The sequence below is a fragment of the Gorilla gorilla genome, chromosome 1 (assembly GCF_029281585.2).
Source record: "Gorilla gorilla gorilla isolate KB3781 chromosome 1, NHGRI_mGorGor1-v2.1_pri, whole genome shotgun sequence".
NCBI lineage: Eukaryota > Metazoa > Chordata > Mammalia > Primates > Hominidae > Gorilla > Gorilla gorilla.
Window position 1 is genome coordinate 124,585,243 of NC_073224.2, and position 14,531 is coordinate 124,599,773.

The window sequence follows — 14,531 nt, forward strand, 5'->3', positions numbered from 1 at the left end:
ACTTATTGACAATCAGCCGCCTTCTGCTTCAACAACTCTTAGCATTTCTTACTGCCAGCTTTATCTACTGTGAATCAATCAGCACTCCACGACCATAATGAGCAAAATCATCAACCATCTTTGCTGTTTCACAGGCATTTGATGCTTTAAATCTGATGTGGAATGCTGATAGATTCACTTTTTAGAAGTCATAAGCCTTTAGGAAGTTGGAGATAACTTCATTGCTTATCTATTTTCTCCTTTGCAATCAAGCTGTTCCTTTAAAAGTGAGACACTACAGAGTTGCAAAAATTTGAAACAGTAAGAGCAAGCACCTTTGCAGCTTCATGGTTGGTTTTGGCCAAACTTTTTATTTAGTATTCTGTAGTTGTTTAACACACACTTAAATGGTCTTATTGGGGGAAGGGAAAGGGGAGGTTCTTGCAGATTCCCAAGGAAATGTCAGAAAGGCAAAATGGCCAGCATTATCCATTTGCTTTTTTGGGTTTACTGGGTGAATAGCACTTTCCTTACATAGGCATGTGATTTCAGGTTTTTCATACTGAGAACATTGAGATTTCAGTTGGAAGACACCCTGAAATCTTATGAGTAGCATACCCCAACCACCCTCTAATAGCTAGCTTGTTTGTATGGGTAGAATGATTCATCTCTCCATTTTAGATGGCTAGATGTTTTGTGGAAGATCTTAGAATTGCCTGCCTCATTTGCTGGGAAAAATCAGATAGGAAGTGGCCTTTAGGGATACTTTTACTTGGAAAGTTACAACACTAGTACAAGTCTTAACACATTTAACATTTGCTTGTTGAAAAGCAATGCAAAAGTCAAATAAAATTAAACATGTTTTACTTTTTTCCTCACAAGAACATAAAAATTATGGAGGGGAACTTAACAGGGAATTTAAAAAAAGTAACACAATTTTTCCTTTTAGTAGTCCTTGGGTAGTTATGATAGAATAGTTTCCACTTTTTGTTTCTTTGAACTGGGATTTTGGTCCAAAGTTTTGTTTGTTTCTAGTATCTGCTTCTGCCTCCCCCTCTATCAGATCGGCTTCCTCCACGGCCACCACCTCTTGGTGCTCCGCGGCTTGAACTGCTGTAGGAATCACGTGGAGGAGGGTACCCCCTTTCCATAGAAGGGGGAAGCCCTCTTTCTTGTCTGCCAACCCGATCACGACCACTTGAGTAGAGATCACTTCGGCTGCTTGAGTAACTGTCTCGACTTCCACCATATCCGTCACGTGAGCTGCTGTAATCATCATAGCGACTGCTTCCACCATAAGATGGCGGGGGCCCTCGTGTAGGTGGAGCACTACGTGAGTTACCATAACTCTCATATGAATCTCTGTAGGAACCTCCACTTGGATGATCTGAATAGTCACGATCACGACCATATCCATCTCTATCGCTATATCCTCTTGATGGGTAGTCATCACGTGAACTGGAATGACCATAATCACGGTAAGTATAATCTCGTGGTGGTGGTGCATAATCTCTAGTATCACGAGAACTTGGGTAATCTCTGCTTGAATAGCTGTCTTTAGTAGAATACCCATCATCTCTTGGGGACAAATAAACATCTCTACGAGAGGGCAGCGGTTCCCTTCAAGGTGGACCTCCGTAACTATCTCTTCCACGTGATACAGGAGCTCTTCCTCCCATTCCACTGCTACTGCGAACTGGTCCTGAAGGTGCAGATCTCTTAGGAGGAGGACACCCACTTCTTGGTGGTGGTCCTCTTTTTACTGGGAGTGGTCCCCTGGAAGAACTCATGTTAAAATTCATGGAATATCCACCGTCATCCATGTGTCCTCCCCGTGAGGGAGGTCCCCTGGTTCCTCCACTTCCTCCTCTTCCACCTCTAAGACCTCTTGGAGGGCCTCTACTTCTTGGAGGTGGAGGCGGTCCACGTCTACCACTTTCAAATGATGGTTTGGTGGCTTGTTCCACCTTGATGGCTTTTCCATCTAATGACTTTCCATTCATGTCTCTGGCTGCATCCTTAGCGTCTGCTGGGCTTTCAAAGGTGACAAAAGCAAATCCTCTTGATTTGTTGGTTTCACGGTCTTTCATCAAGAGTACTTCCACTATTCGTCCATATTTGCCAAATACTGCTTCAAGAGCTTTCTCATTTGTTTCCGTATTAAGCCCACCAATGAAGAGCTTTCCTGGGCGATCTGCTTCAACCATTTTTTGTTTTTTGGCCGGTGAGTCGGAGGGGTGACAATGGGTTCAAGCTCCAACGAGCTCGCCGATAGGGGCTTCCTAGCAGCTCAGCACCAGTGGCGGCTGCCGGGTCCGAGGACCGAACCGCGAAGCCGCTAGCACTACTGCGCAACGAGCCACCTTATCTAATAGTAACTAAGAATCAATTATGCAGTCAGTATCACACCACAAAGAAAACAGAGCCTCTCCCCACAAGGCACTTACATAACCAACACTCAATCCATGAAAACACTAAACACTAAAAACTTAGCAGGGGCTGGGCGCGGTGGCTCATGCCTGTAATCCCAGCACTTTGGGAGGCCGAGACAGGCAGATCACCTGAGGTCAGCAGTTTGAGACCAGCCTGACCAATATGGTGAAACCCCATCTCTACTAAAAATACAAAAATCAGCTGGGTGTGGTGGCACGCGCCTGTAGTCCCAGCTACTCGGGAGGCTTAGACAGGAGAATTGCTTGAACCCAGGAGGTGGAGGTTGCAGTGAGCCAAGATAGTACCACTGCACTCCAGCCTGGGCAACAGAGCGAGACTCCATCTCAAAAAAAAAACAAAAAAACACTTAGCAGGACTGCTGGTGAGGAATGTTTAACCCTAGTTACTCTGACTGTGGAAGGGTATCTGATTGTATAATCTAGTATGAAACCATAGAGTAAATTATTTCTGTTTTGTTGAGGCATAAGGAAAAGAAAGGGCAGGGTCTCTCCGGCAACATTCAACCTAGACATTACTTGCTTTCCACTGAACTCCATGCTTGCCTATAAAACACTCTGAACTTTAGCAAGAAAAAAGCCACATTCTCAGGACGCTTGACCACAGTGTGCACTTTGAGGAATGCTGTTCTTGCAGCACTTGCGTGCATCTGTGTAACAAGAAAGAAGAAAACAAACCCACTAGACTTTTGTTAGGAAAATACAGTTGGTGGAGACTGCAACGTTAAGTCAGCAACTATAGACAGGCTGAGAATTCCCTACAGGCATCAGCCCTGACTCCAAGGCTTCATGCCTCACACCAGCCATGGCTGGCCTCCTTCAGAGCCTGCCACAGAGCCTTGGCACATGCTGTTCCTTCCAACAGCATAAGCAAAAAAATCCTGCTGTATCTGAGCTGCTACTGACAGATGTCTCTAGCAAGGAAGAGATAAAGACAACTCAATTTCACCCTTCAAATATATTTTACCTAGAACAGATCCTATATTTTTATGCAGATCATATTTAAGGCTGCCTGGATTTCTCCTCTGAAAAGCAAGGCATATGGAAATTCAAATACTCAAGTATATTTACCTTAAATAATTAATATCAAAAATAGAAGGAGAAGCAGGGTTCTAAAATATGTATTTGCCTAGTGTACTTTCCCATTGTGATAGTTACTGTTTGGTCTTAGCCAGGGATAAATTTCAAATGTGAGAAATCAATGAAATCCATTCCATTGAGAATTATCTGGAGAAGAGTGATCACAGACCCACTGAGTAGTTTTTATTTCTCATTTATGATCAAGAATGGAATCTACTTATCCCAAAGTTCATTTGGCCTGCTGATACTAAGTACCTTCCCTACCTCCAGCCACCATAAACAATACTTTGTCCTATATGGCAAGACTCTGGGCTGGAGTTCAAGGCCTTTCACAGTTTGATTGCTTATCTAAGAGTTCTATGAGTTGGGAGAGGCATAGAGCCAATATTGTGTGGAAACAGAGGCACCACAGAGAGAGGACACCCTCATGCTGCTGATAGAACTAACACCTGAAGACAGCTCAACTGTCCTGAGCGTCAGCTGAGACAAGTGTTTTCCCCAAATCGACATTTTGTGTTACATGACTTTTTGAACTTGCATTTCTACCCCCCTCACTTTTTTTTTGGTATGTTTAAACTACTACAAGAGTCCTGCCTCAAGACAAACTTTCTGACCCCTGTTTTATTATATTACTGTCTCAAAAAAAAAAACAAATCATCCAAGAAAAAGAAGCTCGGCCGGGCACAGTGGCTCACGCCTGTAATCCCAGCACTTTGGGAGGCCAAGGCAGGCAGATCACGAGGTCAGGAGATCGAGACCATCCTGGCTAACACAGTGAAACCCCATCTCTACTAAAAATACAAAAAATTAGCTGGGTGTGGTGGCGGACGCCTGTAGTCCAAGCTACTCGGGAGGCTGAGGTAGGAGAATGGTGTGAACGCAAGAGGCGGAGCTTGCAGTGAGCCGAGATCGTGCCACTGCACTCCAGCCTGGGCAACAGAGCAAGACTCCATCTCAAAAAAAAAAAAAAAAAAAAGAAGTTCAAGCTTCTTGCTCAGGTACTGAGGCTCAGCATAATCCAGCCCTACCTCAGGCCCCCAGCTCCTCAGCAAGCCCCAATTGGTCTATGCATGGTCACCCACACGAGCCTGCCCTTTGCTCATGCCCCATGCTCTGCCTGGAATCCCTTCCCCACTTCTGACTACTTACTCATAGTAAGTGCTAAGTAAACATTTGTTCCAAGTGAACGAATTTAAGACCTACCATTTTCAAGGCTCAGTTCAAATTTTAGATTATATACGAATCCTTCCATGACCACCACAGTCTGAAGGTATCATTTCATCTTCTGAATTTCAGTTATCGCTCATGTACTTAACAAGTTCTATGTAATACCTACTGCGAGGCAGGTATCAGGGCTCAACCCAGAATAGCTACCGTCCTGCCCTGAAAGAGCCTGGGGTCCAGTGGGGAGAGTTATGAAGTTTAACTGCTGAACAACGGTGTGGGTGCTGGAATATTTAAATACAAAAGCTTTCTTATTGTTATATATATTTATTGAGCTCCCTACTAGGATTAGGAACCAGCCTAGGTACTTTTTATGGGTTCTGATTCAATCCTGATGGGCCATTTTACAAGGAAAAAGAAAAGAGACTCTGAAAAGTTAACTTGGTTTCCCCTGACTATTTGGATAAGCAGAGTCTGGATTCAAACCCAGTTGAGTCTGGATTCCTTCCACCATCTACCCTGCCTCCCAGTCCTGAGGTGTAGAATGTATTCTGGAAATACAAGTAGTCAGACTAGGAAGAGGAAGTCATCCCAGGCAGATGGAACAGCAGGAGATGCATTCCCAGAATGGTGAATGGTTCAGAAAGATTAGAGCACAGTTATATGTTGAAAAAAAGAAGTAGGTTAGACTGTGAGCACTGGACTCAGTCCAGTAGACTATAGAGGAGCTTCAGGATCCATGTCGTGTGTCCCCAGCAAGATAAGCTTTTTTTTTTGGCCGGGGGGAATGGAATCTTGCTCTTGTGGTCCAGGCTAGAGTGCAGTGGTGCGATCTCGGTTCACTGCAACCTCTGCCACCTGGATTCAAGCAATTCTTCTGCCTCAGCCTCCTGAGAAGCTGGGATTGCAGGCACCTGCCACCACGCCTGGCTACTTTTTGTATTTTTAGTAGAGATGGGGTTTCACTATGTTGGCCAGGCTGGTCTCAAACTCCTGACCTCAAGTGATCCACCCTCCTCAGCCTCCCAAAGTGCTGGGATTACAGGTGTGAGCCATCATGCCCAGCCAAGATAAGCTTTCTTAAGAGCAGGCACCACAGCCCCTTTCTGTATTCTCACACCATCAAGTATGTATTCAATACATCTGGTGGAAAGTCCACGGGCTTTTCTGGATCATTTAGTTTCATGTCCCCATTGGGAACCCATGGTTCTATGCAGCTTTATGAATGCCGACTATCTGTGCCTCCAACCAGGCTTGGCACCTCAGAAACCAGTGACCACCTCAGACCAAAAGCAAACCTTCTCTAGTTGCCACTAAGTGGGCTAGGGCTATCTTTTCTACTTTCCAAAACTCCTGCCATTCCCTGGGTTCCTTCATTTCCGGGGGTCATGTAATAGCAAAGCTGCCTGAAGATTATCTCAATAGCACTTAAGATGTGCTAGACACTATGTGCATTCATTTAACCCTCATAACTTCCGGAACTAGGTTCTAATATGCCCATTTGACTGACGAGGAAATAGAAGCTTAGAGAGTCTGATCTAGAGTGCAGGTTTCCAATCCTAATGCTCATTTTCTTAACCACTTAGCCATGATACCCATCAGGCAAAGAGATTAAGGAAATCTGGGCAGTCCTTCATGAAGGACCAAAGAAAGAAGTTGCTGAGATCTTGAGGAAAACACGTCTAGCTCCAGCTTGCTACTCTCATTGCATCCCTATGCAACGAATGCAAGAATCATTTCACTAAGAAGTAACCAGAGAAACCCATTCCCATATGATTAGACCCTGGACTTCAGATGCCCTGAGAGAGGATTGGAGTCCTTCAACCTCCTTTCCTGAGGAACACCTCATCAAAGCCATCGCCATCTGCATCTATTCTTCTAGCTCCTTCCCTGCCACACTAATTCCATTTATGCAAATATGTTCTATGCCAGGTAGTGCTCAAGGGGCTGGTAATACAGCAAGTAACACAAATGACAAGATCCCTGCAGTCTTGAAGCTTAACATCTGGCAAAGGTGACAAGTAAAAGAGATGATTTTTTTTTTCTCCAGATGGAGTCTCACTTTGTCACCCAGGCTAGGGTGCAATGGCACAATCTTGGCTCACTGCAACCTCCACCTCCCAGGTTCAATCAATTCTCCTGCCTCAGCCTCCCAAGTAGCTGGTACTACAGACAGGCAGTACCACGCCCAGCTAATTTTTGTATTTTTAGTAGAGATGGGGTTTCACCATGTTGGCCAGGCTGGTCTTGAACTCCTGACCTCAGGTGATCCACCTGCCTCAGCCTCCCAAAGTGCTGGGATTACAGATGTAAGCCACTGCACCCAGCCCAAATGAGATGATTTCTGATGGTACACGCTATGAATGATAGAGATACTGGTGGCATGGAGGTGGGAGGCTGATTTAGAAAGTCCTTCCTGGGAGGTGACATTTTAATTCATACCCCAATGACAAGGAGCTACCCTTCAAGGCTCCAGGATCTACCTTATACTTGGCCAACTGAAAAAGACATTAATGATGATCTGGTCTCAACTTCTTATTTGTAAGTGAGCAAACAGAGGCTCAATGAGATTAAAAGACTAGGACAAGGTTTCCCAAGTGACTGCAATTTGTTTCTTCTTACTATTCTACAGAGACTTTCGATATACACATTTGAAATCTAGGCATCTTACATCGTGTTTTTAACATATTCATGGTTTTTTGTTTTTTAGACAGGATCTCACTCTGTCACCCAGCCTGGAGTGCAGTGATGCAATCATGGCTCACTGTAGCCTCGACCCCCTGGGCTCAAGCAACCCTTCCATTTCAGCCTCCCAAGTAGTTGACACCACAGACACATGCCACCATGCAGGATTAATTTATTATTATTTTTTGTAGAGCCGGGGGATCTCACTTCATTGCCCAGGCTGGTCTCGAACTCCTGGCCTCAAGTGATCCTCCTGCTTGGGCCTCCCAAAGTGCTGGGATTACAGGCATGAGCCACCATGCAGGACCACACATTTGTACTTATAATTTTATTTTCAGTACACTCTTGGGGAAAAGATGACAGACCTTCACTTGATCAATAATGAAATTGAGGTTCCAGTTGGCTAAGTAGTTTGTCTAATGGCCTGTCACTAGCAACTGAATCAAAACTCTGATGATTTGTATTCCAGTCCTATGTTCTTTCCCCTGGGGGAGAAGTAGCTGCCTAGCCAGTGGTCTATGAATGTAAGACATCATTACCAGCAACTTCACACCCTATGGTGCAGAGAACATACAAAAGTCAAAGATAAGCACAAGTTACTATCATAACACAGAAATTCAAAGACCCTGAGTAATTTGCTGCAGACTTCAGATGACTGGACAATCATGGCCTGAGGCAGTCCCTGCTACCCCCTCTTGCCTTCTAGATACAAGACTGAAAGCTGCCCTGGTGACACATTGCAGAGATTTTGGTAAATAAAGAAGAATGTGTTTCTCAGAGCCAACGCCCAAATCTTCATAGCTGGACCCAACCCAGACCAGGAGTCTTCACAGCAAGTGAACCCTTAGGTAAGTGTCATACTTAAGTCTCATGAGTCTTCTGCTTAAGAAATAAACTACTAGTGGTTCCCAAACCTACCTGCACTGATCAGAATGATTCTGGGAGAGTTTTCAAATAAAGATCTTTCAATTCACACAAGGCCTGGAGACTTAGAAATGCCAAAGGTGAGAGCCTGGGGAATGTATGTTTTAAAATTCAGCCAGCCTGGAAATCCACTGGTTTTTCTCATGTCTTAGTGCTGCAGTGTGATACAGAGAGGAAAGATGCCTGCTTTTATTATCTAGTGGGCAAGCTAAGTTAGGCTGCATCCTTTAAAGGCTGCTTCCAGAAGAGTCTTCTCTGCTACCCAAGGCCCCTGTATCAGTAGGAAGGTCCTGGGCATATCCGCCTGGTTACCTGTGAAGTCTGTTGTCTCACTCCCTTTCGCTGCACATCAAACCCCCATACAACCCAGGGAAAGCTTTTTCTGAGATCGGTTTACCAATTTCTTTGTGAAGCAGACCCTAGCCTGCAAAGGTGAGGGGCATCTCCAGCAGAAAGAATCTCAGAGCGTGGATCATCTCTCACCCCCAACCACCGCCAAAGGGGCCTGGCTGCCTCCCCATGGGACTCTTCTCTGCCCTAGACAGCCAGCTACTGGCTTGGAAAAAGAAAAAGGGAAAAGGAAAAGAAAGAAGGTAGTTCAGGCCCCGGTGGCCAGCACCCTCAAGGAGGACACGAGCAGTTCTTACCTGGAGATGGAAGAGGAGCCACTCTGTTCATTCACTCAGGAATTCTGTCTCTGCAGGTGAGCATTAGGCTTGCAACTCACTGGACTTTGAACAAAGATTGATTTAAAAGCTAATGTATTTAACAGGGACATGTGGTCTGAATTCAAGTGACCTCTGTCCTGCTTCCTGCCAGCTGGCTGGGCCCTGAGCTGGAAAATCTGACAAACCTCAGCAAACCAAAACCTCTGGCCCACCTGCCTGGCCCTGCGGGGAGGCCGCTGCTCGCCAGCCACTCCCAGAGAACAAGGAGGGGAGAGGGGGTGAAGGACAGCCAGGGAGGAGGTGCCTCTGCTTTCCTTGGTACTCTCCCTTTGGCAGATGCCTTGGTTACACCCAACCAACCCCCAATCCTGTTAGGATCCTCCAGTCCCCCATCCCGGGGTCAGGTCCGAGGCTCATACAGGAGCATCCTCAATCACTGAGGCCTCCCCAAGGAGCAGTAGCCTATAAAACTCCCACCCAGGAGGCCAGTAAGCCCCAGGAAATGGGGCCAAGCACTCAGGGCACCCATCCTGCTTCCCTCTGCCCTGGATTCTCACTTGTGTGCTCCCTAGGAGTTTAGCAAGCAAAGCCCTAGAGCAAGCAAAGCCCTTGTTCTTGTGTCCCAGGCTTCATTCTTCTTATCCACTCTCTCCCCTCTCTTTTTTTCTTCTCTTTCTCACCTGATGGTGCTCTTTCTATTCTCCAGCCTAGCGATAATTGTCTTCCCCTTCACACACTCAGAGCCTCTCGGGCAAGCCCAGCAGGGTAGGTGGAAGGCATTTTTACAAACCCCTCCATCCTGCTGCCTTGCTGCCCGAGCAGTAGGCTGGTGCCCGTGTGCTCAGCCCCTAGCCCTAGCCACGATCAGCAGCTGATCCCTATCAGCAGCACCCACACAGACAATTCTAGCACTGGCCTTCTCACTGACCTGAATCCTCACCCCACAATGCAAATCAGGGCAAGAGATTGCTCCCGGCACTGAGGCAAAGCAAACCACAGGCCGAGGACTGGGTGACCTCACCCCTCTTCCACCCACACTGGAAGAGCCATTTGTCCTTGCTGGGTCTTGGCTTGGCCCCCAACAAAGACATGACCTGAGCCCATGGATAAATGGTTTAAAATGACAAACATTGAGCAGCTTCCTCATACCAGCTTATCTTCCTCCACCTTGGGGCTAAGCCCTCCTGGCCTCCTCTATATCTTTCAAAGCAGAAGGTAGAATGGGAAAATCTGGATTTAGGATCAGAACACCTGAGTTCACCGCAATCCCAGCAATTTGTGAGGCCAAAGCGGGCAGATTGCCTGAGCTCAAGAGTTCGAAACCAGCCCGGGCCACATGGCAAAACCTTGTCTCTACAAAAGGTACAAAAAGCCAGGCATGGTGGTGCATGCCTGTAGTCCCAGCTACTCTGGAGGCTGAGGTGGGAGGATCACTTGATTGAGAGGCAGAGGTTGCAGTGAGCCGTGATCATGCCACTGCACTCCAGCCTCAATGACAGAGCGAGACCCTATCTCCAAAAAAAAAAAACAAAACAAAACAAAAAAGAAAGAAAGAACACCTGAGTTCAATTCTGACGCCACCATTTCCCATTTCCCAGGTGTTTGATCCAGAGTAATTCATTTTTAACTCTCTGGGTCTCACTTACCTTCATCATGTATAAATAGTTGTTATTGTATGGTTTTTAGAAATTTTTAAAAATTGCTATTGTTGTTGTTGTTGTTTGAGATAGAGTCTCACTCTGTTACAGCCCAGGCTGAAATGCAGTGGTGCAATCTCAGCTCACTGCAACATCCACTTCCTGAGTTCAAGTGATTCTCCTGCCTCAGCCTCCCGAGTGGCTGGGATTACAAGTGCCCGCCACCATGCCTGGCTAATTTTTTGTATTTTCAGTAGAGACAGGGTTTCACCATGTTGGCCAGGCTGGTCTTGAACTCCTGACCTCAAGTGATCCTCCCGCCTTGGCCTCCCAAAGTACTGGGATTATAGGCCTGGTGTATTCCTTTTGTCTCTGGTTTGTTTCATTCAATATGATGTTTGTGAGGTTCACTCATGTTGCTGTGAGTAGCTGTAGTTCATTCGTTTTCATACTAGGATTCCATTTACATAATGTCCAAATATAGGGCAGAACTTTGGGGGATTCCTGCTTAGGTGGTAACACACTACCCTAACTTCTGGTATGCTGGCAATATTCTAGTTCTTGAGCTAAGTGAAGGTTACACAGGTATTTAAGATTAATTACCGAGCTATGCATTTTTGTTTCATGCACTTATTCTGTATAAATAATAATTAAATTATATTGAAATTTTAAACATTACAATATGTGTATAGCATACTGGAGTAAGAAGAAGCTCTTCAAGTGACCTGCCTGAGGATTTCAGCTGTGCTCAGCTCTGCATGATCTATTCAAAAATGAAAGGGATCAATATCTTGGCATGCCAATAACCTACATGTGGCACACCTGAGCAATCTGGTCAGGAAGCTTTGATCTCTCCAATTTTTAAAAATTGGCTGGGCACGGTGGCTCATGCCTATAATCTCAGCACTTTGGGAGGTTGAGGCGGGAGGAATGCTTGAGTCCAGGAGTTTGAGACCAGCCTGGGCAACATGGTGAAACCCCATCTCTACAGAAAATACAAAAATTAGCTGGGTGTGGTGGTGTGCATCTGTAGTCCCAGCTACTCAGGAGACTGAGGCAGGAGGATTGATTGAGCCTGTGAGATCAAGGCTGCAGTGAGTCACGTTCATGCCACTGCATGCCAGCCTGGGCTACAGAGCGAGACCCTGTCTCAAAAAAAAACATTAAATTGTGGTAAAATATTCATAACAAAAAAATTATCATTTTAAGCATTTTGATTATACAATTCAGTGGCATTAAGTACTTTCACACTGTTGGGCAACCATCACCACCATCCATCTCCAGAACTTTTTCATCTTCCCAAAGTGAAACTGTGTAGCCATTAAACACGATTTTCTATTCCTTCCTCCCCAGCCCCTGGCAACCACCTTTCTACTTTGTTTCTACAAATTTGACTACTCTAAGCACCTTCTATGTGTGGAATCATATGCTATCTGTCCTTTTGTGACTGGCTTATTTCACTTAGCAAATGTCTTCAAAGTTCATTCATGTTGTAGCGCATGTCAGAATTTTCTTCCTTTTGAAGGGTGAATAATATTCCACTGTGTACATACACCACATTTTATTTATTCGTCCATCAAGGAATGGGTTGCTACCACCTTTAGGCTGCAGTCAATAATGCTGCCATGAAAATGGATGTACAAATATTTGTTCAAGTCCCTGTTTTCAAATCTTTTGGGTATTTGCCCAGAAAAGGAATTGCTGGATCATATATTTAATTTTTTAAGGAACCACCATACACCATACTGTTTTCCACGGTGGCTGCACCATTTTGCTTTCTCACCAGCAACATAGAAAGGTTCCAATTTCACCACATTCCCATGAACACTTGTTCTTTTCTGTTTTTTGTTTGTTTGTTTTTTAATTGATGGCCATTTTAATGGGTTTGAGGTGACATCTCATTGTGGTTTTGATTTGCATTTCCTTAATGATTCATGATGTTGGGCATCTTTTCATGTGCTTACTGGCCATTTGTATCTTCTTTAGATAAATGTCTATTCAATTTGCTTGCCCATTTTTAAAATCAAGTTGTTTTTGTTGTTATTGAATTGTATCATCTCAATTTTTCTTTATTATAAAACAAAGACTCAGAGAGGTGAAGTGACTTAGCCAAAGCCACCTCAGGCAGAAACATGGCTAAAAACTCTGTGCTTTTGCTTTTATGGCCAATGCCCTTTCTACTATACCAGTCTGCCTGGCTCAGTGGGTATCTTCAAATTTTTCCTCCAACTTCAGGTCTGATTGTCCTAGTATGCATGTCCTACTACCTTGTCTTTTTAGTAGCTCATTAACTTACTCTGAGCCTGGAATTTTAAGCTCCAGTGGTTTTCTCTCCCTGTCTAGAGTCAATATTTATGACAGGCTGCCTTTCCACTCTCTCTGTTACTCTGGCCTCATCCCACCTTAAGAGGCGACTGTGTACTCTGCATACCTTTGGAGGAATTTATTAGGCCAGGGTCCAGATGCAAGACTGAGATAAATGTTTTATAGCAGTGTGGGTGACAGGCTGGAGACGGGGCAATGCCACTTGGCTGCAGCACACACTGTGGCCCCACATGACTGCTGACTGGAACTTTCTAGTTCTTTTCAGTAACCAAGTGTCAGGACAGGGGAGGCCTGAGGATCCTTGGAGAGCTATGAATTATTAACACTTGCAAGCTGGCTGCCAAGGATATCCGAGTAGTAATTCACTCGTTCTTCCTTTTCCCAGATGAGGGGTCAGAATACACAATCCTTTTCCACCATAAGAAAAAGGCACAGAACAAGAACATGCCATGTTCTGGGTTCCTGCATGTACCAAGGTCTGGTCTTGGCACTCTTGGAGTGTTGGTTAAAAGAGTATTTGGTTGCCCATTTCTGAGAGATACAGAAACAATCAGTGGTTCTTGGGCAGTTTGGATTCTGCCTTAAAAAGCCAGACCCTCAAGGGCCCCCAAAGGTCCAGAATGTGGAACAGGAGAAGAGCAAGGAAAGTGTCAGGGATATCAAGGCTACAGCCTCAGCCTGACCTCATCCCTCTGGGGACCATCCCATCCAGAGGTAAAGGGTCAGTGAGAAAGAATCAGGAACCATGAACAGCCTAGTGGCCCAAGTCTGTAGCTTGATTTAAAAGACATCCCTCGGCCGGGCACGGTGGCTCATGCCTGTAATCCCAGCACTTTGGGAGGCCGTGGTGGGCGGATCACCTGAGGTGGGGAGTTCAAGATCAGCCTGGCCAACATGGAAAAACCCTGTCTCTACTAAAAATACAAAATTAGCCAGGCGTGATGGTGCATGCCTGTAATCCCAACTACTAGGGAGGCTGAGGCAGAAGAATCGCTTGAACCTGGGAGGCAGAGGTTGCTGTGAGCTGAGATTGCACCACTTTATTCCAGCCTGGGCGACAGAGCAAGACTCTGTCTCAAAAAAAAAAAAAAAAAAAAAAGACATCCCTGCCAGGCGCGGTGGCTCATGTCTATAACCCCAGCACTTTGGGAGGCCAAGGTGGGTAGATCACCTGAGGTCAGGAGATCGAGACTAACCTGGCCAAAATGGCAAAACGCTGTCTCTGCTAAAGATACAAAAAAAAAAAAAAAATCTTCCGGGCGTGGTGGCAGGTGCCTGTAATCCCAGCTACTTGGGAGGCTGAGGCAGAAGAATTGCTTGAACCCGGGAGGTGGAGGTTGCAATAAGCTGAGATCATGCCATTGCACTCCAGCCTGGGCAAGAGAACGAGACTCTGTCTCAGAAAAAAAAAAGACATTCCACCTCAAAGTATTATCTTCCCCAGAATGGTTCCAGTGCCCCCTGTCATTCTAGCTTGGAAAGCAAACTAATTGTGCCCATTCTGTTTTCTCTGTTGCTTAGAATTCTTGCCAGGATGCTGGGCACAGTGGCTCGCACCTGTAATCCCTGCACTGTGGGAGGCCGAGGCAGGTGGATCACTTGAGGTCAGGAGTTCGAGA

At 45.5% G+C, this 14,531-nt stretch overlaps 2 protein-coding genes across 2 annotated transcripts in view; both read right to left on the minus strand.

Annotated features, from left to right (window-relative positions):
- The window catches only part of LOC101142064 (Na(+)/H(+) exchange regulatory cofactor NHE-RF3), a 40,006-nt gene extending 31,024 nt beyond the window's left edge, over positions 1-8,982 (minus strand). The window contains 1 exon segment of the mRNA XM_055355571.2: positions 8,930-8,982. Within this exon segment, the coding sequence (XP_055211546.2) occupies positions 8,930-8,960 (31 nt within the window). The 5' untranslated portion in view covers positions 8,961-8,982.
- Positions 331-2,330, minus strand: LOC101140955 (RNA-binding motif protein, X chromosome-like). Its single transcript, XM_019039984.4, is given in 1 exon segment — positions 331-2,330. A coding segment is annotated over 1 exon segment (1,176 nt). The 5' UTR covers positions 2,187-2,330; the 3' UTR covers positions 331-1,010.
- Positions 8,983-14,531: the final 5,549 nt, after the last annotated feature.